General features: G+C 41.1%; 2 protein-coding genes across 9 annotated transcripts in view; one reads left to right on the top strand and one right to left on the bottom strand.

Annotated features, from left to right (window-relative positions):
• Positions 1–218: 218 nt before the first annotated feature.
• On the bottom strand, positions 219–11969 carry nol9 (nucleolar protein 9). Of its 4 annotated transcripts, none has more exons than XM_034696536.1 (14): positions 11859–11969; positions 10951–11017; positions 10073–10562; positions 8254–8464; positions 8011–8141; positions 7764–7899; positions 7157–7253; positions 5757–5854; positions 5038–5205; positions 4696–4948; positions 4498–4612; positions 4222–4396; positions 1447–1580; positions 219–1321 (listed from the first exon to the last, which is right to left on the bottom strand). In XM_034696536.1, exons 3-14 carry the CDS (start codon positions 10556–10558, stop codon positions 1202–1204), a joined length of 2124 nt encoding a protein of 707 aa, XP_034552427.1. In that variant the 5' UTR covers positions 10559–10562; positions 10951–11017; positions 11859–11969; the 3' UTR covers positions 219–1201. The 4 variants fall into 4 exon arrangements, with proteins under 4 accessions (XP_034552427.1, XP_034552426.1, XP_034552423.1 ...); XM_034696535.1 differs by having other exon boundaries at positions 11733–11951; XM_034696532.1 differs by lacking the exon at positions 11859–11969 and adding an exon at positions 11369–11711.
• The window catches only part of zbtb48 (zinc finger and BTB domain containing 48), a 13057-nt gene continuing 2726 nt past the window's right edge, over positions 11749–22079 (top strand). The window contains exons 1-10 of one of the 5 annotated variants that reach the window (XM_034696527.1): positions 11749–11947; positions 14245–14978; positions 15068–15387; positions 18354–18459; positions 18577–18669; positions 18750–18836; positions 18945–19099; positions 19185–19321; positions 21708–21872; positions 21953–22041. In XM_034696527.1, the coding sequence (XP_034552418.1) occupies positions 11908–11947; positions 14245–14978; positions 15068–15387; positions 18354–18459; positions 18577–18669; positions 18750–18836; positions 18945–19099; positions 19185–19321; positions 21708–21872; positions 21953–22041 (1926 nt within the window). In that variant the 5' untranslated portion in view covers positions 11749–11907. The remainder of the gene's footprint in view (positions 11948–14244; positions 14979–15067; positions 15388–18353; positions 18460–18576; positions 18670–18749; positions 18837–18944; positions 19100–19184; positions 19322–21707; positions 21873–21952; positions 22042–22079) is intronic. The other 4 variants (XM_034696529.1, XM_034696530.1, XM_034696531.1 and 1 more) reach the window with 4 other exon arrangements.

Here is a 22079-nt window from a genome sequence, read left to right as displayed (position 1 = left end):
GCTGTGTTGTGTTTGTGTGCTCCCACCCCTCAATAAAGAGGCGGGGGAGCGAACAAAGACGAGTGAGGGGGCAGAGAGGGGATGTTAAAACAGCCCACTTAACAAATTAGCAATTCTCCACTGGAGTGAATGTTTACAGCCAAGAACTCCTCCGGCTCCTCCACTCAACTCTCTAATTTAAAGGTCAGTCTTCATGCAGTTAAAAGGCCTCACATGGATTTGATTGTTTCTTCATTTTCTTTGAAAAACAGAAAACACCACATTTATTTTGTATCACACGCCGACGACTTCTGAACATTTCTCTTTCCCTGGAGACTTTCTGTAGGTGAACATCTGCCGTTGTGTAAATACAAACCTCAACATACATCTGCTGCCCCCTTGAGGTCAAAATGATAACACAAAGGAACAAAACAGTCTTTGAATTGTGTCACTTATTTCAAACATAAGCCCACCAAAACATGATTGAACTAGAAGTGCAGGAATGTTTATGTACAGCAGCATTAGTCAGCAATAAAATATGACTTACGGAGCTGGAAAAAGCCAAAATATGGACAGGATGTGTATTCAGTTTTGTGAATTGATAAGTTTCCTTGCTTAGATGTTAGATGAACTAAGCATAAACACTCCAAACATCTTGTCAGAAAGTGTTTTATCCACAAATACAACCGTCACAAATGTACCAACCACTCAGGGACTACACTGTAATACTGTGACGACATGTTTAAATGGCCTTTGACTGTCTGGATTCAATTGAAACAAATATCTATACTGCTGAAACTCAAAGGAAAGCACCAAAGTCTGAAAGGTAAACCGTCCCTCCTGTGATACACGACAGGGTTTTTGTTTTTCTTGCAGCTTTGAGCCGCCCCCTACGAGAAGACACATGAAACAAAGGTTTGAACTACGTGTGGTATTATTGTCCGTGTGACAGAAAACAGAAACTCAAAACTCCTTCAGGGCTCCCTCAAAATGTACTGAGGGTGTAAGACGTGATGAGGAAGTTCAGAGAGGAAGTCCAGGAACTCAAAATGTCCTCCTGAAGAGAGAGTCTGTGATACTGGCTGTCAGACTGAAATAATAAAACTGTCCGGCTCGTCTCAGTTCTCCAGGTCAGTTCTCCAGGTTCAACAGCCAACGCTGACAGGTGTCGGTAGTTTTGGCACAAGGCGCCAGTGAAAATGTAGATACTGATTAGAAAATGTCATTCCATGCCGAGTTGACTGGGTCTCGTCATTCCCTTGAAGACTCGAAGCTTTCCTGCACCGGTTAGATCGAAACTGTAATCTGTGGTGACGTACGGCGTCTCGCCTTCGAAGCCGGGCTGAAACAGAGACAGGAGGTACCATCAGGCAGGGAAAAGTAAGCTCTGGATTGTGTTTGTTTATCACTTCATATGCTAAAGCAAGGTAACATAATGGGCATGAAGGAACAAATCAGTCTCCTCACCTGTGTTGTGAGGACGCAGGAAGGCAGTGACACCGCTCCCAGGAGGAGACAGTTGACCTTACGAAGGATCGAGGGATCAACAGGCGTCAGCAGGAAGTACAGACCTCGCTCCATGTCAATACCTCGAAGAACACCTGGAACATGATTACAGGACACTGAATTTCATCTCAGTTTAACTACAAACCCTCTAACTCTTGTTTACTGTTTCAGGTTCCCTGAGGCGGGGCACTGGTTTAGCTGGTAGAGCAGGCGCCCCATGTACAGAGGCTATAACTAGGGATGTGCAGGTTAAGACAACTACAAGATTAAACATCTTCTCCCTCACCAGTTGACAAACATAATTAGTCACAAGCTTAGTAATTTAGGCCTGAAATGGAGGCATACTGCATCTTTTGTCTGAGCTCTAATGCAGCCACGAGCCACTAGCTGGAGCTGTACGGCTGTATCTGGCTGAAGACAATCCCTGATGGATGTCATCTTGTAGCATAGTTTGGAGTATTCTGATTGAGAAAATGGCGATGTGTAACAAACACAGGCATGTATGTGGATGTTAATGTACAGGGAGGACTGAAGGCTGGTGGTGCGAGCTCTGCTTGTCCTATATGTTTTTTCTTGCCTTCAGGCTAGTCGGCTAAAATCAATTTTAATTTCCGTTTCAACTAGAAGCAAATTAGCAGCTTTGTAACATCCTTTGCCACACTGGTAGGATCGATTCCCAATCTCAGCAAGATCTGGTGCATGTATGATCTCTCACGCCATCATATCAAATAAAGGTTTAATGCCCTGATTCAATAATTGACTTATTGTAGGAAATTTTGTAGACCTCTCTGACTCCAAACACAACGCAAGAAGCATCACTTAAAGGTGACATATCATGCAAAATGGACTTTTTAATGGTTCTCTACCTGAAATATGTGTCCCTGGCATGTCTACAAACCCCCCGAGAATGAAAAAAATCCATTCTGCCCCTGTTTTGATTTCTCCACCTTTCTGTAAATGTGTGTGAAACGAGCCGTTTCAGACTTCCGTGTTTTTGTTACGTAACAACAATATCCGGTCTGTCACGGAGTCAGAGCTCGGAGCTTGTTCAGCCCATAGACTGTATAAAATAATACTGAATCCCCCCTCCGTTTTTCATTACCTGCACAAATGTGTGCTAACAAGGAGCTTAAGAGGGAGGCATGCTAGTTGTAGGCTGTCTTAATAAACACAAAGGTCGGTTTTACTCCCCACGTCTGCAGATTTGAAGATCTAGTGGATGATTTTTATTTGTCATGGATAAGTGCTAGCGCTAGTTAGCATAGCTACATAGCTACATGTTCATAGCTGTGTACCAAGACACACGTCGACATACTGACAAATACAACAACAAGAAACACTAAATCTGTGACCAATCCTTCAGAAAGGTCCTGCTGCCTTTCTGGCAGAGGTCGGTTTTACTACCCACGTCTGCAGATTTGAAGATCTAGTGGATGATTTTTATTTGTCCTGGATAAGTGCTAGAGCTAAATAGCATAGCCACATAGCTACATGTTCATAGCTGTGTACCAAGACACACGTCGACATACTGATAAATAAAACAACAAGAAACACTAAATCTGTGACCAATCCTTCAGAAAGGTCCCGCTGCCTTTCTGGCAGAGGTCGGTTTTACTCCCCACATCTGCAGATTTGAAGATCTAGTGGATGATTTTTATTTATCATGGATACGTGCTAGCGCTAGTTAGCATAGCCACATAGCTACATGTTCGTATCTGTGTACCAAGACACACGTCGACATACTGATAAATAAAACAACAAGAAACACTAAATCTGTGACCAATCCTTCAGAAAGGTCCTGCTACAGGCGCCTCTCCGTCAGGATCAGATTCTGGATCAGATTCAGAGGGTTGAAGTAACGTGATCTCTGAGCAGCCGTGTATATTCAGCCAACATGTAAACATTAGATCAACGTGCTGGAGAGCCGAGGCCACATCCACTTCCTGAGGGGGCGTGGTCAGAGAGAAAACAGAGTGTTCTGAGGAGGACTGAAGAAGAGGGTTTTTCAGGCATGCCAAAATCTGATTTCAAAGTGTTTTTTTGAGCACAAACTTTAAAGACATGTTTTGGGGACCTCTTAGACCAATATATATTGATGAAAAAAGCGTGATATGTCACCTTTAATAATTAAACATCATGTACGCTTTTTGTGAATAACTTTTTTGAAACTTAATGAATATTTACTGACAATGGAACAGAAAGTATTTGCCAGTTTGTTGCATCTACACATTAACTATGTATTTTCATTGGCAGGGGCGCTGGTGGCATAGTGGTCTAAGCGCCCCACATATTGAGGCTATAGTCCTCGTTGCAGAGGTCGCTGGTTTGACTCCCGGCCGGTCAACCATTTACTGCATGTCTTCCCCCACTCTCTACTCCCCACGTTTCCTGTCTCTCTTCAGCTGTCCTGTCAATAAAGGCGAAAAATCCCAAAAATGTAACTTGGAAAAAAAATATTGATAGGACAGCTGAAGAGAGACAGGAAATATGGGGGAGTAGAGAGAGGGGGAAGACATGCAGCAATGATTGCGGCCGGGATTCGAACCAGGACCCTCTGCAACATGGACTGTAGCCTCTGTATTTGGGGCACTTTATCTGCCAGGCCACCAGTGTCCCCAGCTGTGTCTTTTTGACTCAAAACAATGATGTAGGAAGGATTCAGCAAAAGCAACAGTTAAAGTCTCAAACTGTGTATTAATTTGACCATTTATATAAAAGGTGAAGAAGGGAACTCACCTAAGCCCACACACGGGCAGATTGGTGCCTGAGAAAGAACCACTGGTCCTCCTCTGCTCATCACTTTCTCTCCCAGGCAGCAGAGTCCAACCAGACTCGCATTGGCGGCATAAAACATGTGACTGGGAGCGATCTCACAGTGGATCACACCTAAAGCTACCGCCGTGTGAGGGACCTACAAGTCACAGAGAGAAAGGTCAAATACTTCACGTTTCATCAGCTGCTTAATGTATATGTTAGAGTTTGTATAGACTGTGTCATTCGATCGTCATGTACCTGGTATGGAGTGAGGCTGTGTATGGGTCTGACTGGTCCAGGGTCAGCAGACTGCAGCTGACTTAAGTAGGCCAGCAGTGACAGCTCTCTGTGCTCATTGGTGCGCTGGTGTTTCCTGTGAACCGGACACACAAGAAACTGTCAAAATTAAAGTTGTCATACTTTCGTGTGAACACATGCAGGTACAGGAGCACTCACGCTGTCCCCTGGCGTCCCACTCCTTGAAACTCTGATTGTACATTGAGGTGGACGTAGCTTCTGGGAGGACTGTGGCTCTCTGTAAACTCGTCCAGAGCGGTCTGAGCAGGCGGGTGTGTGTGGAAGCCGTGTGCCGTCCTCAGAAAGTCTGGAGTGAGGACGGGACACTGAGTGATGCCACTGTGACTCAGCTGGACCACATGAGAGACTGGGAAGAAGCGGATCATGTCCACTAGGAGCTGGAATCCAAATCCTGCAGATAGTAAAGATGAGTACATGTCAGAGAACTTATAATCATGTTATATTACATTACTGCTGCTTCATAGAGGGGCCAGAGCTGACCTTTGACCCAGCCCATGGTGTTGATAATGACAGGAGTCTCTCTGCTCGGGGAGCGTCTACGCCACAGGGACTTCAGGGATTCCAGGTAGCGGTCTAAGTCTGACTCACATGATGTTTGACCGTAGTAGATCATGTTTTCTGGTGTGTACTGATGTGTGAAAGGAGGACCTGAAAGAGAACTCAGATTCAGTCTACTCATTCCTTTTCACATAAACAGGACAACAACTAAAAAGGTTCAAATAAATATGAAAGGAATTATTCTAGACTTAGGGACATACATTTTCTTTAGCCAAAGGGTAAATGAAAAGATGAGACATGCTAACATACAGTTAATGTGTAAGAATAAATATACATTCAAGAAATAGTCTGGTGCATAGCTCTCAAAATTCCTTTACATGTCAATTTTAATGCAAATTAAACCAATATATAACTCAACTTTCTAAGTTGAGGTGAACATATTTGACACATTAGAACAAAGTTTCTTGGTAGGCCAATTTCTTTAAGTGTTGAACTATCCCTTTAACACTAGAAATCCTTATTGGTATCAGCTAAAAGGAGGCTGTGAATCAATTTATTTTAACAATTGAGAGTTCTTTAACAATTAAATAAACACAACACACACAGCTACATAAAACAATGGAGGCTGCCAAAAGAAGTCAATGATTAAATCATAAGATATTAAAGCGATAATGTAAAATAACAAGAGGATGAAAACATACCTAGAAGAGGTTCTCTGACGGTCGACAAGGACAGACATCCAGCAGGAGTGAACTCTGTTTGACCGAGGTCTCCTTCCAAATAATCTACACTGGCAGTACTACACACACACACACACACAAACACAAACAAACACACACATACTCACATTTAGTCCTGTAAGAACACAATATCATCCTGCATGTTCAACTTAATTCTTTAACATCTAAAGACGAACTGAATAACCTTATGTTATGTGAGTTAAGTGGGTATGTGCAACAAATTGAGTATTATATTGATAAAAAATAATTCTAAAAATCTAGCATATGTGGGGGTTTTTTAAATGTATTTTTCATTAATTTCATATTTTTTATTATTTCAAAAAATGTGTTTAATGTTGTGACCACATATTTAGGGCTAGTTGTTCACAAACTACTGTACTGTTATAAAGGAAAATGTTTAAGTTTTAAAGGTGACATATCACGCTTTTTTCATCAATATATATTGGTCTAAGAGGTCCCCAAAACATGTCTTTAAAGTTTATGCTCAAAAAAACACTTTGAAATCAGATTTTGGTCTGCCTGAAAAACCCTCTTTTTCAGCCCTGCTCAGAACACTCTGTTTTCTCTCTGACCACGCCCCCTCAGGAAGTGGATGTGCATCGGCTGTCCAGCACGTTGATCTAATGTTTACATGTTGGCTGAATATACACGGCTGCTCAGAGATCACGTTACTTCAACCCTCTGAATCTGATCCAGAATCTGATCCTGACGGAGAGGCGCCTGTAGCAGGACCTTTCTGAAGGATTGGTCACAGATTTAGTGTTTCTTGTTGTTTTATTTGTCAGTATGTAGACGTGTGTCTTGGTACACAGCTACGAACATGTAGCTATGTGGCTATGCTAACTAGCGCTAGCACTTATCCATGATAAATAAAAATCATCCACTAGATCTTCAAATCTGCAGACGTGGGGAGTAAAACCGACCTTTGTGTTTATTAAGACAGCCTACAACTAGCATGCCTCCCTCCTAAGCTCCTTGTTAGCACACATGTGTGCAGGTAATGAAAAACGGAGGGGGGATTCAGTATTATTTTATACAGTCTATGGGCTGAACAAGCTCCGAGCTCTGACTCCGTGACAGACCGGATATTGTTGTTACGTAACAAAAACACAGAAGTCTGAAACGGCTCGTTTCAGCACACATTTACAGAAAGGTGGAGAAATCAGAACAGGGGCAGAATGAATTTTTTTCATTCTCGGGGGGTTTGTAGACATGCCAGGGACACATATTTCAGGTAGAGAACCATTAAAAAGTCCATTTTGCATGATATGTCACCTTTAAAAAAAAAGATCTAGCAAATAAATATGAAGAAACTACAGAATCTCAGTGAGTATATGCATTATGTATGGACGAGTACTTACTGGTTTAGTAAGGTGTTGATGAGGAAGCGGATAAATGTTGATTTGCCCACATTCTTGGTTCCACATACGAGGATTACTGCACAACCGTCAAAGTCACCTGAATACATGAGGCAGGACAGAGTGAGATGTGAGGGTTTTTATTCATTGGAATAAACACTTTCTTGCTTTAATGCACGAGTTATGGGCGTAGATTTCGCCTAATGGTTAAATTGTGGCCCCATATAGTGGGTGACCCGGGTACGACTCCAGCCAGGGGCCCCTTTCCTGCATATCATTCCCCCAAACTCTCCCAGTTTCCTGCTCTACCTATCCTGTCCTGTCCTCTCTGAATAAAGATGTAAAAGCCCAAAAATATAACTTAGTAAAAAATAATAAATGCCTTTCATCATTCAGACACTGGTGTCTGATATGTATTAGTTACAGCTTCATAAAGATGTGACAGCACAATATTAATAATAATAATACATTTTATTTTAGCACAATCACTGTTGCTTGTTAAGTAGTGTGTCACCTCGAACATAATCAAGCAAACTAAATGAGTTAAATGACTTTCTGTGCATCAAAGCTTTTTGAATAATAACATGTGGATGTGTGCCCATCTGCTCACCTATGCAGGCATTGACCACCATGTTTAGAGCTTCTCTGTAGGTCTCTGACATTTTCAGGCCTTCGATGGCTCTGACCAGGGGAATCATTCCCAAACCGTTGAGTGGAGTGTCAAGAACAGCTGACATGAGTTCACCCTACAAACAGCCAGGGAGGAAAACGAACCATTAGAAGCATGTACCACTAATCGTCTCCTTATTCAAGTTCTACTTTAAGTGCTGAGTTCCTGTACAACTCTGTTAACCTACCATTGGGGGGCTGAACAATTCACCATAATCACTGAAGCTTGATAGAAACCGGGTGAGAGGAGTCTCCATGGGCTCCAGTAGAATGATGGATGAGTTTGGCCGTACTCTTTTTAACAGCTTCTTACGTGACACTGCAAATAAAGAAAAAAAACACATTCAACGAGGTCTAAGGACAGAAAAACATCCAAAACATGTTCATCAAATGCATGTGAAGTGAAAGCAGGTGAGCGCTCGTGTGTTTACCTGTTGACAGATACTGTCTGAGGATGTCTGATGCTTCTGTCCTGTCTTCTCGGGCGTGAGGGGAGCTTTCCAGAGCTCTGATGGTGATCGGACAGTGTGAAGCTGGAGAGAACAGTGGATACGACTGCTGGCCTTCTTCGATGGTGAAGCCCATCACTTCTACCCGACCGTACAGGCTGGTCAGAAAGCACTTCCCACGGAAACACAGGGTCTGCAGGAGGATGAGGTGACATCAGACATTAGAAATAGAATAAAACTGACGAAAAAAAAAATCTGTTTTAGTTGTTGTGACTGGATCTTTAAAATATCTTTTTCAAGTAAAAGTACTGTTACTTAAGGTGCATTTCCACCAAGAGGTCTGGGGTCTTTTAGTTTCCAGAACTACTGTCCACGGAACTAAAAGGTTCCTGTGCCCCCATAGTTGTCTGCATTATGATCATGGGCTGAAGTCAATTGTGGATTATTGTGGACGGCGGGCGGAATAAAACACTGCAGTTAATCTACCAATCAGACATGTTCAGCATTGCAGGCCCTGCCACCCGAAAGTCCCGGGACCTTTGAAAAGTACTACCCCCCCAAGCAGGGGCTTTTCAGGGGGGGGATTAGCTACCCCTGAACTAAATTAGACCCTGGTTCCTCCGGTCGAAATGCATGTAGTTCAGGGGTAAAGTCCCTGCGGTCGAAAAATGCCTTTATATGGTATTTCACTTCAGTAGAAGTTAAACTACTAGTATGTGAACCTACTTAAGTAAAGTACTTAAGTAGTAAGATATGAGCCACAAATGGTTCACCATTCAAGTACCAAGTGATTTTGTTGACACCACACCATTTCAGGGTGGCGTTTACGTGCCATCTTTCTCGGTATTGCACTTTTAAGGACAGTCCCTCTGTCCTTGAGTCACAGCTGGCTGTGGATAGAGCCCAATGTAGAAGTTGTCCAGCTTGCAGGACAGCTCACAGTGATGAAAATCAGGTTGTAGCTTGCAGTTTAAATCAGGGGTTCCCAAAGTGTGGGTCGCGAGACAAAAATGGGGGTATGTGAGATATCTTCCAGAATGCTTTTTCTTTTGAAGTTATCTAAAATGAGTACATTTTACCCATTGTAGTAAAAAATATCGACAAAAATAGTAGCTTAACTTGAAATAAAACCTTGAAAATAGAAAATGTAATGAGTTTTCTGCCTTTCTTTGTTGCCAGATGTCTCCTAAGTTTAGGGTTAGTGAACAGTTAATTATCAAAAGCATCAGTCGCAGTACGTTAGTTCATAACAGCACAGGAAACACAGACACATGCTCATATTGGTAGGCTAATTTTCTGTAGACCAGCTAAATGAAGCCACATTAAATCACTTTGAGGGACAGTGGGGGTCGCGAGTCCTTGGCATCTATATTTTGGGGGTCACAGGCTGAAAAGTTTGGGAACCCCTGGTTTAAATTACAATGGCTGGAAAGACGTGTCCGGTTTGTGAAAGCAATGCTCCACTGATGAGTGATAAACCCTGGAAGACCAAATCTATGAATATATTTCCCACTTTCTTGCTTCTTGCTTAATGTTAGTTCACCTGACTCAGGTAGTGACGTCGTCCAATCACCTGACAGTCATGTAGTGGATTAAAATGTAATGTCTCTGTCACTTTTACTTAAAAAATGTACCGAATAGCTGATCCTATGAAAAATGTAGTGTAGTATGATACTTCCTGAAAGAAAATATTTGAAGTAAAAGTGAAATGTATGATAAAACTACTTAATTACAATGATATAAGTGAATATAATGAGTAACTTTCCACACCTGGTGTATGATAAAACACTGTGATACATACCTGATTCTCCTGCATGACGAGCACAGCGTGGTTCTTCCGATCATCTCTCTCTGCACAGTAATGAAGAGCCTCTCCCTCCAGTCTTCCTGGTCTTAAGTCGTCCATATCACCTGAGCTTTCCACGCCGTTCTTGTTAAGGGACTGGGAGTACTCCTTCCAGTCCTGGGAGTCCTCTGACTCGTTGTCCATGTTGTACACTGAGCTCCCATTCGCCTGAGCGTGTGGCTTCTTCAACCCAGACTTGGGAGTGTTATTTTTCTTGGTGTCAGACACAGACTTTGCCTTTTTCTTCAGTCTCTTCACAGACGGCTTCTTCTTCTTCTTCTTCTTTACAGTGGCCTGGTGCTCCTGGATCACTCTGGCCATGACAGGGCTGGAGTTGAGGTCTGAGGGACCGATGGGAGGCCTGCAGCGTCTGCCTCTCACATCCTTCCACTTCTGGGATTTCGTCTGGGTTTTAGCCTGTGTGGGTTTGCTCACCTTCATGGTTCTGTTATAAGCAATGGTGGACAAAGTACACAGCTTCATTACTTAAGTCAAAGTAAAGATCCTCAATGTGAAATATTACACCAATACAAGTGAAAGTTGCTCTGTCCGATTATTACTTGAGTTAAAAGTACTGGAGTACTTGCTTTTAAAAAATCTTAAAACTTATTTTCACAACACATAAGTGCAGTCAAGAATACATAGGAGTTAGATTCTTCATTCCACCATTTAGGGGCAACAGCAAAATGTATAAAATATGTCCAAAACTTCTGAGCCATTTTTGGGTATGTTTCTTAATGGGGAAAAAAAACTACTAATCTCATTCAAGGTATTATCACTTCATCTCATCAGTCTTGTATTCTGTCTTATTCAATATATTCAAGTAAACTTACTCTGTTACTGTCCACCACTGGTTATGAGGAAATATTCATGTAGGTTCTGAAGGTAAACAAGGGAGGGCTGCAGAGAGAGAAGCAGAAGAATACACAAATATGAGAACAATTATAACATAAATCACAAATCCATATTCACTTGTTTGTGATGACTTCAGCTTTAAGACATGAAAACGACAGCTTGACAGTTAGATAGCTAATGAGAAGCTATGTTAAGCTAACTGCATGTTTCAAGGTAAAATTAACTAAAAAGGCTTCTAATGCTTTAGAAGTGTTTTTAATAACATCACACACACACTGTGAAGACGACACAGCTGTCAAACAACAATGCAACGTGAATATTAAACTTGGTGTGAAGACACCGATGCTAGCTGCTAGCTAATGTTCTTGTTATAAAATGAAGAAAACTTACTCTTACCTTAGTTGAAATATTGTAAAATTACAGGGATGATTCTTAATGATTTTTCTGGATTTAAAGAGTTATGAATAAGCTCAATTAAATCCAAGAACCAGCCCAGGTGTTGCTGTAACAGTGCTAGCTTGAATGCTAGCTTTACATGTGAGAGCCACAAACAGACACCGCTTCGAGTTGGTCGATAATGTGTTTCACGGAGTTTTTTAAATAACGTAATACTTAAAATACAGACTAATACAGTATCCAAAGTCTTTAAAAGTTCATCAAAATTAGAATAATATCAAACAAACACAGTGCTGAATTTTGAGTGTGATAACGTAACGTTGTGGTCGTTAAATTGTACGTTTTAATAATGGTCAACAAAAACCTGTTCCGGAGTTCGGTCGCGTAGGTAGCGTCACTTCCTTCCTTCCTCCTGCAGTTTGTAGGGGCCTGCAAGAAACCAAAAGAAGGTGCTTGTAGCTGCTTTATAAAATCTATATTCTGTTCTCACCTGAAGATGGAGCGTCCACAGAACATGTGAGCATGAATCATCAGTTTTCATGGATATTGCGGATGTGAGTGTGCAGATGCAGCTGTCGGGTACGTACTGCGCTAAGGGAGCGTCTTAAAATATGTGCTAAGAAGGAAACGTCGAGGTGCGTACATAACAAGGGGTTTGCATTAGTTCACTGCAAACTTAATTATTGAGTTATGTTCACTCTAGGAAAATACAACATATGTGTTAGGACTTTATTTTTACAGGCAAAAGCATCAATTTGGAAGCTTTGAGTGGCAGTGAAGGAACTTAGCTTCATTTTAAAGAGGTGGATTGTGCAATTGATATCAAACTCTTTAAATATTCATCATATTTCAAAATGTAAACTTTTATAGACACCCTGAGGGAATATTAATTATGTGTAAGCATCCATAACTGTGAAGTGACTCTTAAAGGAAGGTGGCAGCTTGTCACTGACATTCAATTTGCTGCAGTACAGCAGTGTAAAGGGATGTAAACATGAATTAGTATTACAACTACAACATTAAGATCTGCATTATAAAAAATCTGTCTATACAGAGATTAGTTTGAGCTACTATTGTTCTATTATCATGGATATTATTAAGTTAGTAATGTCAGTTATTTGTTTTTGGCATGTAAAAATGGATAAAGGAGTACCTGCTTGTCATTGGCCGTGGGTGTAATCACAATATTAATTCATATATTCTCAAAAATAATTTGACACTTTAACTTAATTTAATTACACATTTTATTGTTGTTGGTGTGCATTAGTCTCTATTTTAGTCTCTATTCTCTTTATTATTTTTTTTAATACATCTTGCCATTATTTCATTTCTGCTTCTTTCTTGTTTTTCAATCGCTGTAAAGCACTTTGGGTTGCATTTGACTTGGTGCCATATAAATACAGCTTGATTGATTGATTGATCGGATTTTAGTGTAATCACAGTAAGAGCATTTGCAATAAAGACACTGCCAAAGTTTGAATTCATCACATTAAATAAGAAAAAATAAACATGTTATGTAAACAAGCACTGCTTTCTTGATCATGTGCAGTTTACCTGGTTTCTCCATCATTTCATACAATTTGAATTCAGTTAGATAAAACTCAAGCTCATTATCTGCCACCCTCAGAGTAGTAGGTGTCATTTTAGTGGCTTTGGGGATTTATTTTTTATTCAGGAAAAACATGCAGCAAAAACATTTAAGTGCGTAAAATATACAGAGCAGCAGAGCAGAGAAAAAATTGTAAAGTAGAGGTTGTATGCACTTTTAACTTTTGTGTATCGCACTTCATACCACATTAAGCAACATAATCATACATTGAATGTGTCTCTCATATCATACAGGTCTAATTATAATGTATTTGTCCTCCACAAATGTCTTATTTCTTTTCCAACCATCAGAACAAATCCTAAAGAGATTAATTTATCTTCACTGGACTAACAAGGTGCTCCAAATTTACCAATTTGAAAAGTAGGAACCAGTATTTAAACTTTTTTTTACAAATTGACTGATATTGCTAAATAGCTGTGAGTTAATTTTCTGTTGAATTACTTACAAAACATACTTATAACACCAATATACTAATCCTTTCAATTCTAAGAGTAATAACATACAGCTTCAACAAGGACAGCAAGCTAACAGAGATAAGCAGGTATAATATGCAGCTGTGATGTGTTAGAAGATGAATATCACTTAGCTGTAGTAGAAATGTAAAACTATCTGGAGATTGTAAGATAAGTCAAGCACTGGAAGGTAATTTTGCACTTACTTTGATAATTAAAAGTTGCTTCAGAAAGAAAAAACAATTTTTTTTAAACTGTAGCCTCTGATACATACACATCATCTGCTTTACTACGACAGGTGGAGTAAAATGAATGACCTTTTGTTTTTTTTAAAGTGATGCAAAGTGAAAACAATGCATGAAGAAATCTCACCATAAGTCTGTTAATATGATTTTTAATATTTTATAAGCAAATTAGTGACAAAGCAATTAATAAAGGGAATAATCAACTGATTTATCATTGTGAAAAGAAACACAACTCACACCTTTGGAATATAAATATCTAATAATTATCTTCTTTTTTTTTCTTCATATTTTATTTATAGTTTTGGATTTTAAAAAGTTAAATATGTTGAAAACAGAACACCATACAATACTAATTGTTGTATATTTGATTAAACAAACAAGTGGTACAGCCATTTATTAGCAGAGAGAAACAAACAAACAAAAACAACCAGAGAAATAATTGTTGTATTAAACTTTGTTTTCCAGGTAAAAAATATTTCAGTGTAGCAGCAGTGCAATATGAAATATCATTGTTTTGGTGATGTTGTTTATTTATGTATAAACACCCTCTTGCCTATGTTTCTCCTGCAGCAGCAGCAGTCAGCATTGAAGCAGCAGGGATGCCTCCAGCAGACAGCAGCCACGCTCAGCGGGTCCTGTCCCTATTGAACCAGCAGAGGGCAGTAGGGAAGTTCTGTGATGCCATGTTGAATGTGGGAGGTGGAGTGGTCTACCTTGCCCATCGCAACATCCTGGCCTGTTTCAGTGAACTCGTCCAGCTTCAGTCGAGCGTCCCCGCAGCGTCATGCACAGAGTTCTGCCTCCGGGAGTGTCCGAACGACGGCCTGGAGCTGCTCCTGAACTTCGTCTACACCGGAGAGCTGAAGCTGGACGCTGAAAACCTGGACAAGGTGCAGCAAGCTGCAGCCAGTCTCAGTGTTCCAGATGCACTCACACTCTGTCAGCAGTTCAGGGACACACCTGTGGATCCTGCTCCTTTGAAGCGTAAAAGAGGAAGACCTAGAAAGTCTGCAACAGATACAACCCCATCTTCTTCAGTCAAGGAAGAGAACTCCCTCACTATCATAAAAGATGAGTCCTGCCTTGATACCGCTGCTGCAAATTCAAGCACTTCCACCACCACTACACGCTCTGGTCGTGTAGTGAAGGGTCCAAGGAGACTGGTGACGGATGAAAGCTTGAATACTGGATCTACAGCCACAGAGAGAGACTATGAGAATGCTCCTCTTATTCTGATGGAAGGAGAAGGTGGTGAGATTGTTGTGGAAAGACAAACTCAGGATCAGCAAAGTGGTGAAACTGAGGTAAGACACATGAGCTGTGATTTTCATGTAACTGTAAGTGAGAATAACTTTGAGTTCTCTGATAAACACTCGTCTTCTTCTTCCTGCAGGTCACAGAACTGCAGATCGACCTCAATGAAAAGAGCGTGAGCCAGGTACTTGAGAACATAGGGGGAGATGACGATGATGACGATGATGTGGGGGGTTTCGAGGGGGCGAATGAAGACACAGATGAAGAATACGTCCCCATCGCAGAGCCCAGTTCTTCAGCTCCATCCGTCTCAACGGCACGTAAACGCAAGGCCGGGAGTAAAACAGACAAGAAGGAGAACGGGGAGGCGATGGAAGACGAGTCCAAGAAGGACTGTGTGCAGTGTCCGGTCTGTGCCAAATCCTTCAAGAGTAAATACTACCTCAAAGTCCACAACAGGTACACAAACACCCCAAATTCTACTTTCTTTTTGCAGTTCTTGATGTAGCAGATAGCTGAGAGCATTTTATTACTGATAAAGAAATAGTCATGCAGTCATCTCATTAAAGCTCCTGTGAGGAGTTTTTAGCTCATAATGAAACAGACTGAAATTGATGCTGAGGCCTCTTCATGAGTTACTAAAGCTAATTTGACCAGCTGCAACAAGATTAATGAATCCTCTAATGTTATTATAATGAATGCATGATATCACTGCTGCAGGGTAGGTGTCACACTCTTTTAAAAAAAATATTTTTCATGGGAAGAAACTCAACGTGTGATATGTTAGTTTGCAAAAATGAAGCAGTAAAATACTTGTCATTGTACAGGACAACATCAGCAAGGACAGAAAGGGACCACTTTTTCTCAGAGGGTACCATAATTGACATAACTGGAAAATTCTTTATAGTAGCTTTAAAATTCTAATTGTTCACATACTGTACTTGCTACATATTATTTTAAAGATTAGGCTACCCTTTTTTAGGCAGTTGAACTGGTTCCAAATACTTAAAAAGATACACAAGAGGGAAACATCTTAATTTGTTTTAACGTCATGAAGTCTGGTTTTGACTGTTAAACATAGTTGCTCGGGGATGCACTGATTGCTGAGTATCGGTATTGGCTGATAATGTCCCCCAATTAATTTGGCATTCACCGATCATAGTCGTCAATCTGTATCTGATGTGTGTAGAGTTGGTGCATGTAACAAAAGCAGGCAGAAGTTGTACTATTGCTGTTTAATTCAGCATACTCAGTGCAACTCCTACACTTAGTTTTACAAGCAGAATGGCAGTAATATATCCAGTCACCATCTTGAATCGTTTATCTATTCTGTTCAGTTAGTGTTCTGAACAAGTCCAGCTTTACAGGAGAGACACCTAGTGGTGTAAAGTAGCAACTACATATAACTGAACACAACAGTGTGCCACATTAATTAAATGATGACAAGCAAGTAAGCTCAATTTTTATGCCAACTGTAGGTACTTGCTCATGGAAATAACATGTTTTTTAAATTAAGTATAATCAAATATTTTGTTTATTTAAGTTTCATTTTTACAGCTTTTCTGTCACTTTGTGCAGTTAATTTAATTGTGACACAACAATTTATTTGATTTCAAGAAGACAAGGTTTATTTTCTGGCTGTGTGAATACTGAAAAAATGCTACTTGTTGAGCAGATAAAGAGACATTATAAAGAAAAAAAACCAAACATTTTCCTGGTAAAGACGATTAAATGAACCATACTTTGTAAATGTTCACGGATAATTGAATCCTCCTAAAGATAGCATGATGAAGACTTAAATGACTGAAACTGTGACCACTAATGTTTTTATAATGACGTTAAACTTGGGTCCCTGGACCAGACGGGAGAATTAATGAGAGCAGAAATAAAATAACAATTAGTCAGAATGAAGAAATGTTAAAAACGTAGGTGTCGCCTATTAGGTCATTTTCTATTTTTAACATCAGTCTGTATTAGTCCTGATGTTGTCAGCTGGTTCATCCTTACCATTTAGACCAGAACTGAGTCAATCTGCTCATGTGTAGAAAAGTGAAAGATTTATTTCTAGCTCAAACAGTCTCACCCTCGCTCTGCCTTCCATGTCCTCTTCCTTACACCTCTCTAAATACTTTATACTCCGTTTTTTATTTTCCTCTCTGTGTTGGTGTGTGGGTATGGCGGGAGGTGAGAGCTAGCATGGAGCTTGGTGGTGCTGGGACACCAGAGCTAACTGTGAAGCCTCCTCAGGACGTTGTAGGCAGATATCAAAAGATTGGATAAATATTTGTTAAGAGCTAACTTCCCTTAAAGGTGACATATCATGCAAAACTGACTTTTTAATGGTTCTCTACCTGAAATATGTTTCCCTGGCATGTGTACAAACCCCCCGAAAATGAAAAAAATAAATTCTGCCCCTGTTTTTGATTTCTCCACCTTTCTGTAAATGTGTGTGAAACGAGCCGTTTCAGACTTCCGTGTTTTTGTTACGTAACAACAATATCCGGTCTGTCACGGAGTCAGAGCTCGGAGCTTGTTCAGCCCATAGACTGTATAAAATAATACTGAATCCCCTCCTCCGTTTTTCATTCCCTGCACAAATGTGTGCTAACAAGGAGCTTAGGAGGGAGGCATGCTAGTTGTAGGCTGTCTTAATAAACACAAAGGTCGGTTTTACTCCCCACGTCTGTAGCTGTGTACCAAGACACACGTCGACATACTGACAAATAAAACAACAAGAAACACAAAATCTGTGACCAATCCTTCAGAAAGGTCCTGCTGCCTTTCTGGCAAAGGTCGGTTTTACTCCCCACATCTGCAGATTTGAAGATCTAGTGGATGATTTTTATTTATCATGGATAAGTGCTAGCGCTAGTTAGCATAGCCACATAGCTACATGCTCGTAGCTGTGTACCAAGACACACATCGACATACTGATAAATAAAACAACAAGAAACACTAAATCTGTGACCAATCCTTCAGAAAGGTCCTGCTACAGGTGCCTCTCCGTCAGGATCAGATTCTGGATCAGATTCAGAGGGTTGAAGTAACGTGATCTCTGAGCAGCCGTGTATATTCAGCCAACATGTAAACATTAGATCAACGTGCTGGACAGCCCACTTCCTGAGGGGGCGTGGTCAGATAGAAAACAGAGTGTTCTGAGGAGGACTGAAGAAGAGGGTTTTTCAGGCATGCCAAAATCTGATTTCAAAGTGTTTTTTTGAGCATAAACTTTAAAGACATGTTTTGGGGACCTCTTAGACCAATATATATTGATGAAAAAAGCGTGATATGTCACCTTTAAATAGAAATGCAATATTTTAGGATGTTTTTGTACTAAATGTGTCTCACAACAGGCAGTTTTCATCTGCAGTGTTTCTCCTTCATATATATGTTTAAATTGATCCATTACTGTGTGTTTTTCACAGGCGGCACACAGGAGAGAGGCCTTTTGGCTGCGTTAAATGTGGAAAGAGGTACTTCAGGAAGGAGAACCTGTTGATTCATGATATCAGAGACTGCTCTAAAGTTCACGTAAGTAGACGAAAGAACAAAAGAACAGCAGCATCATTTTGGTTTGACGTCAATAAACTGTGTTCAAAATTAAATATGATGACAGAAAGCCTTAAATCTGCTGTGTGACATTTACAGACGCTCACCTGTGTGACGTGCTCTGCTACCTTTACTGCGAAAGAAGAGCTGCGTTTGCACGTCGTCACTCACACAGGAAACATGCCCTACAAGGTACGGACAACATGTAACAATAATCAGAGTAAACAAAGCTTAGATATATATCTACACTGACATGGTGTGATTTCTCACAGTGTTCAACATGCACCGAACAATTTATGTACAAGAAAAACTTGACGACTCACCTGATGAAGGTCCACGGTCATCCCAAACCACACGCAGTGAGTTTTCCCACACTGTCTTTAAAAATAGGCGACACATCTACAAGAAATGTATACTGTGCTTTCTTATCCCTTGTGATTTAGTCACACTAATGTTTGTCTCTCCAGTGTCCCCAGTGCCCCAAAACCTTCCTCACAAAGACAGAGCTGCGTGTCCACGAAGCGGCCAAACACAGAGGAGAGAAGCCGTTTGTGTGTGAGGAGTGCGGTCACCGAGCGTCCAGTCGAAACGGTCTGCAGATGCACATCAAAGCCATTCACAGGTAGTGAAACGTGCTCAGTCCGAATTAAGATCCAGAGGAAATGCATCTGCAAACATGTTTACAAGACGCTTCTGTTTATTTCCAGAAACGAGCGTCCCTTCGTGTGCAGCTTATGCAGCCATGCATTCTCCCAGAAGAACAACCTGAACATGCACCTGCGTATCCACAGTGGTGAGCGGCCGTACCAGTGTCACCTATGTGGAAAAACCTTCAGGACACAAGGTAAGGGCTAGTTTTCATCTTGAGGCATGATTCAGATTCACACTGACTCCCACTTTCTGAGATAATATCTGCAAACTCTGTTGAGGAAATACTCCAATGAATCTGTAAAGCAATCTCAGACAAAAGACGAAGACGTACTTGAAACATGATTCTGCAAACATGCACTAATGGGGAGATGTGAGAGTGAAGGGGCTGCCTGTGATTGGATGACAGGCGGTGTGATTGGCACATGATCAGCCACTGCTGTTTTATCTGATCTAGGATCTGTAGAGTGCAGTCTGCTGTATTTACATGAACAAACCAATTTAACCCAATATATGGGATGTCCCAGCTAATACGGGACAGTTGGCAACCCTACTCTCCAGCTTCCAGCCCAATAACTAAATTAATATTATGGCCGAGATCAGGACTTGGACTGATGACCGCCTGATTTTCAAGCCAAGTCTCTACTTGATTGAGCCACTTCCACTCCCATAAACTGCCCGAGAGTCTTTGTCTTAAGATTTACTGGGTGCAAAGTTAACCCAGTTTTAGTTCTCTGAATATCCATGAGTACACTAAAATTGGTGTACTCTTAAATACTAAAATCTAGGCTGAGAGCAACTAATGTTACAGTGAAACTGAGTGAAACATGGTAACATTTTTCTGTTGACATCCTTGAAGCACGAAAGTGTCGAGGCAGATTATGAATGAGTTTGTTTATGTGACCTGTGTCAGTATTTAAGGCCATACAGGGTTATTGGAGGTCATTTCTAATTAAGATATGAACCTTTGTCGTGTGGTCAGGTGTTCCGCCCAGAAAGGTAAAACTGTTTTTGACGGCTGAAGCAGCATGGTGCTGTTGGAGTTATGTGTGGCTGTTTGTTTGTGAAATGTTATGTATTGGACTCCTATGGAGCGTGATGGAGAGTTGAAAATATGACTTGGACTTTCATTCATCAAGCACGGTAATTCACAGCGTGTCAAATAGGTATTCCAGGTGCAGCGCCTCAGTGGCCTAAAGCTTTGGCTTGGCCTCTACAGAAAGAGCATGACTGATGTTCGGCTGCAAGTACACCAAACAACATGCACTGTTAGAGCCATATGTGTGTCAATATTATGTGTGGACTGTTTGTGTGTTTGATGCACTTGTGTGGACACTAGGTGGCGGGTGTGTCAAACCAGGTGTTAGAAAGCATATAGGGAAGAAGACCCAATCAGTGGCAGGTGAGCTGCCTACCGGGTAGCAAACAGATTTTGGCTGTTTCCGAAACGGCCTGCTACATACTACTTACTAATGTAGTAGGCAGTAGGTATTGCCTACTACATACTATGTTTGAATTTAGTATGTAGTATGACTGTTCTGTTCGATCTGTCATGCAGCATGCTGAGCCAGACTTCGCTGGATTTCCGGTTTCGGAAAGCGGAAGTAAACAACGGCGAAGCCGATAAATAAAATGCTTATTTAGCATCCATTTATGATTTCAAAAGTTAGGAAGTGGTTTATATGTAATTTGATAACTTTCACAGCACCCAAACACGGATTTCCTCCCGTCAAAAAATGAGGAAAAAGAAAAAGCAGAACGAGCGCTGTGCATTGTGGGAAACAGTACGTGAGGCAGACTGGTCCGATGCACACTGGGATATTTTCCCGAATCAGTAGACATCCGGGGAGTTTTGGCTTACTGCAGATTTTGCTCTTGTTCACATACTACTTACTACATACTGAACTTTGGACATATCAGTACGTACTGCTAGTATAGTAGGCGATTTCGGAAACAGCCTTTGACTTAATGTAGTGGCTTGCTTTCGCCAAACGAAACAAACACCTGTAAGCCACTGAGGGGCTGCTTTACCGGGACTCAGTTGACGCGTCCTCCTCGTCAGGATGAATGAATGAAGTCCGCTCGTGCATTGACATCAACGGGTTTATTAGACACACAATATACGCACAGCCGATCAATCCACACTTGCATCTAATCAAACTTGTAGAATTACAGGCTTACGTCTATTGTAGACAATACGATGACAATGATGGAACAAGACGGAACGAGACGTTCGAGACGATCGAGACGTTCGAGACGGTCAAAAACTGTTATCTACCCGGTAGGCAGCTCACCTGCCACTGATTGGGTCTTCTTCCCTATATGCTTTCTAACACCTGGTTTGACACACCCGCCACCTAGTGTCCACACAAGTGCATCAAACACACAAACAGTCCACACATAATATTGACACACATATGGCTCTAACATGCACTATACAATAAGACTGAGACTCTAACTGAGATATTAATCGATAACAAAAGTGTGGATATCAGTTCGTACACACGTTCCTGACTGCTGCTCTCTCCTCTCACTGCAGCAGATATAATTCAGTGTATAAATGTCCGTCTGTCTCGTTCCAGCCAGTTTAGATAAACACAACCGGACACACACCGGTGAGCGTCCTTTCGGCTGTGAAGTGTGTGAGCAGCGCTTCACAGAGAAAGGAGCTCTCCTTCGGCACAAGGCCAGCAAGCACGAAGAGGGACGGCCTCACTGCTGTGATATCTGTGGGAAGACATTCAAAGGTTGGTTGATTCACAATATGAAGTTTGCTTTCATTATTTCACAAAATGTACTCATGTTGTTCTTTTTTTCATTTCAACAGCGAAGGAGCAGCTTCGTGTCCATCTGCGTCGGCATAAAGGGATGAGGAAGTTTGAGTGTTCAGACTGCGGCTACAAGTTCACCAGACAGGTGGGCTCATTACAAATACTGTTCACATAATCTGAGGA

Source organism: Notolabrus celidotus, chromosome 11, assembly GCF_009762535.1.
Source record: "Notolabrus celidotus isolate fNotCel1 chromosome 11, fNotCel1.pri, whole genome shotgun sequence".
Taxonomy (NCBI): Eukaryota; Metazoa; Chordata; class Actinopteri; order Labriformes; family Labridae; genus Notolabrus; species Notolabrus celidotus.
The sequence above is the reverse complement of the archived record's forward strand: the minus strand, read 5'-3'. Positions and strand labels throughout refer to the sequence as shown.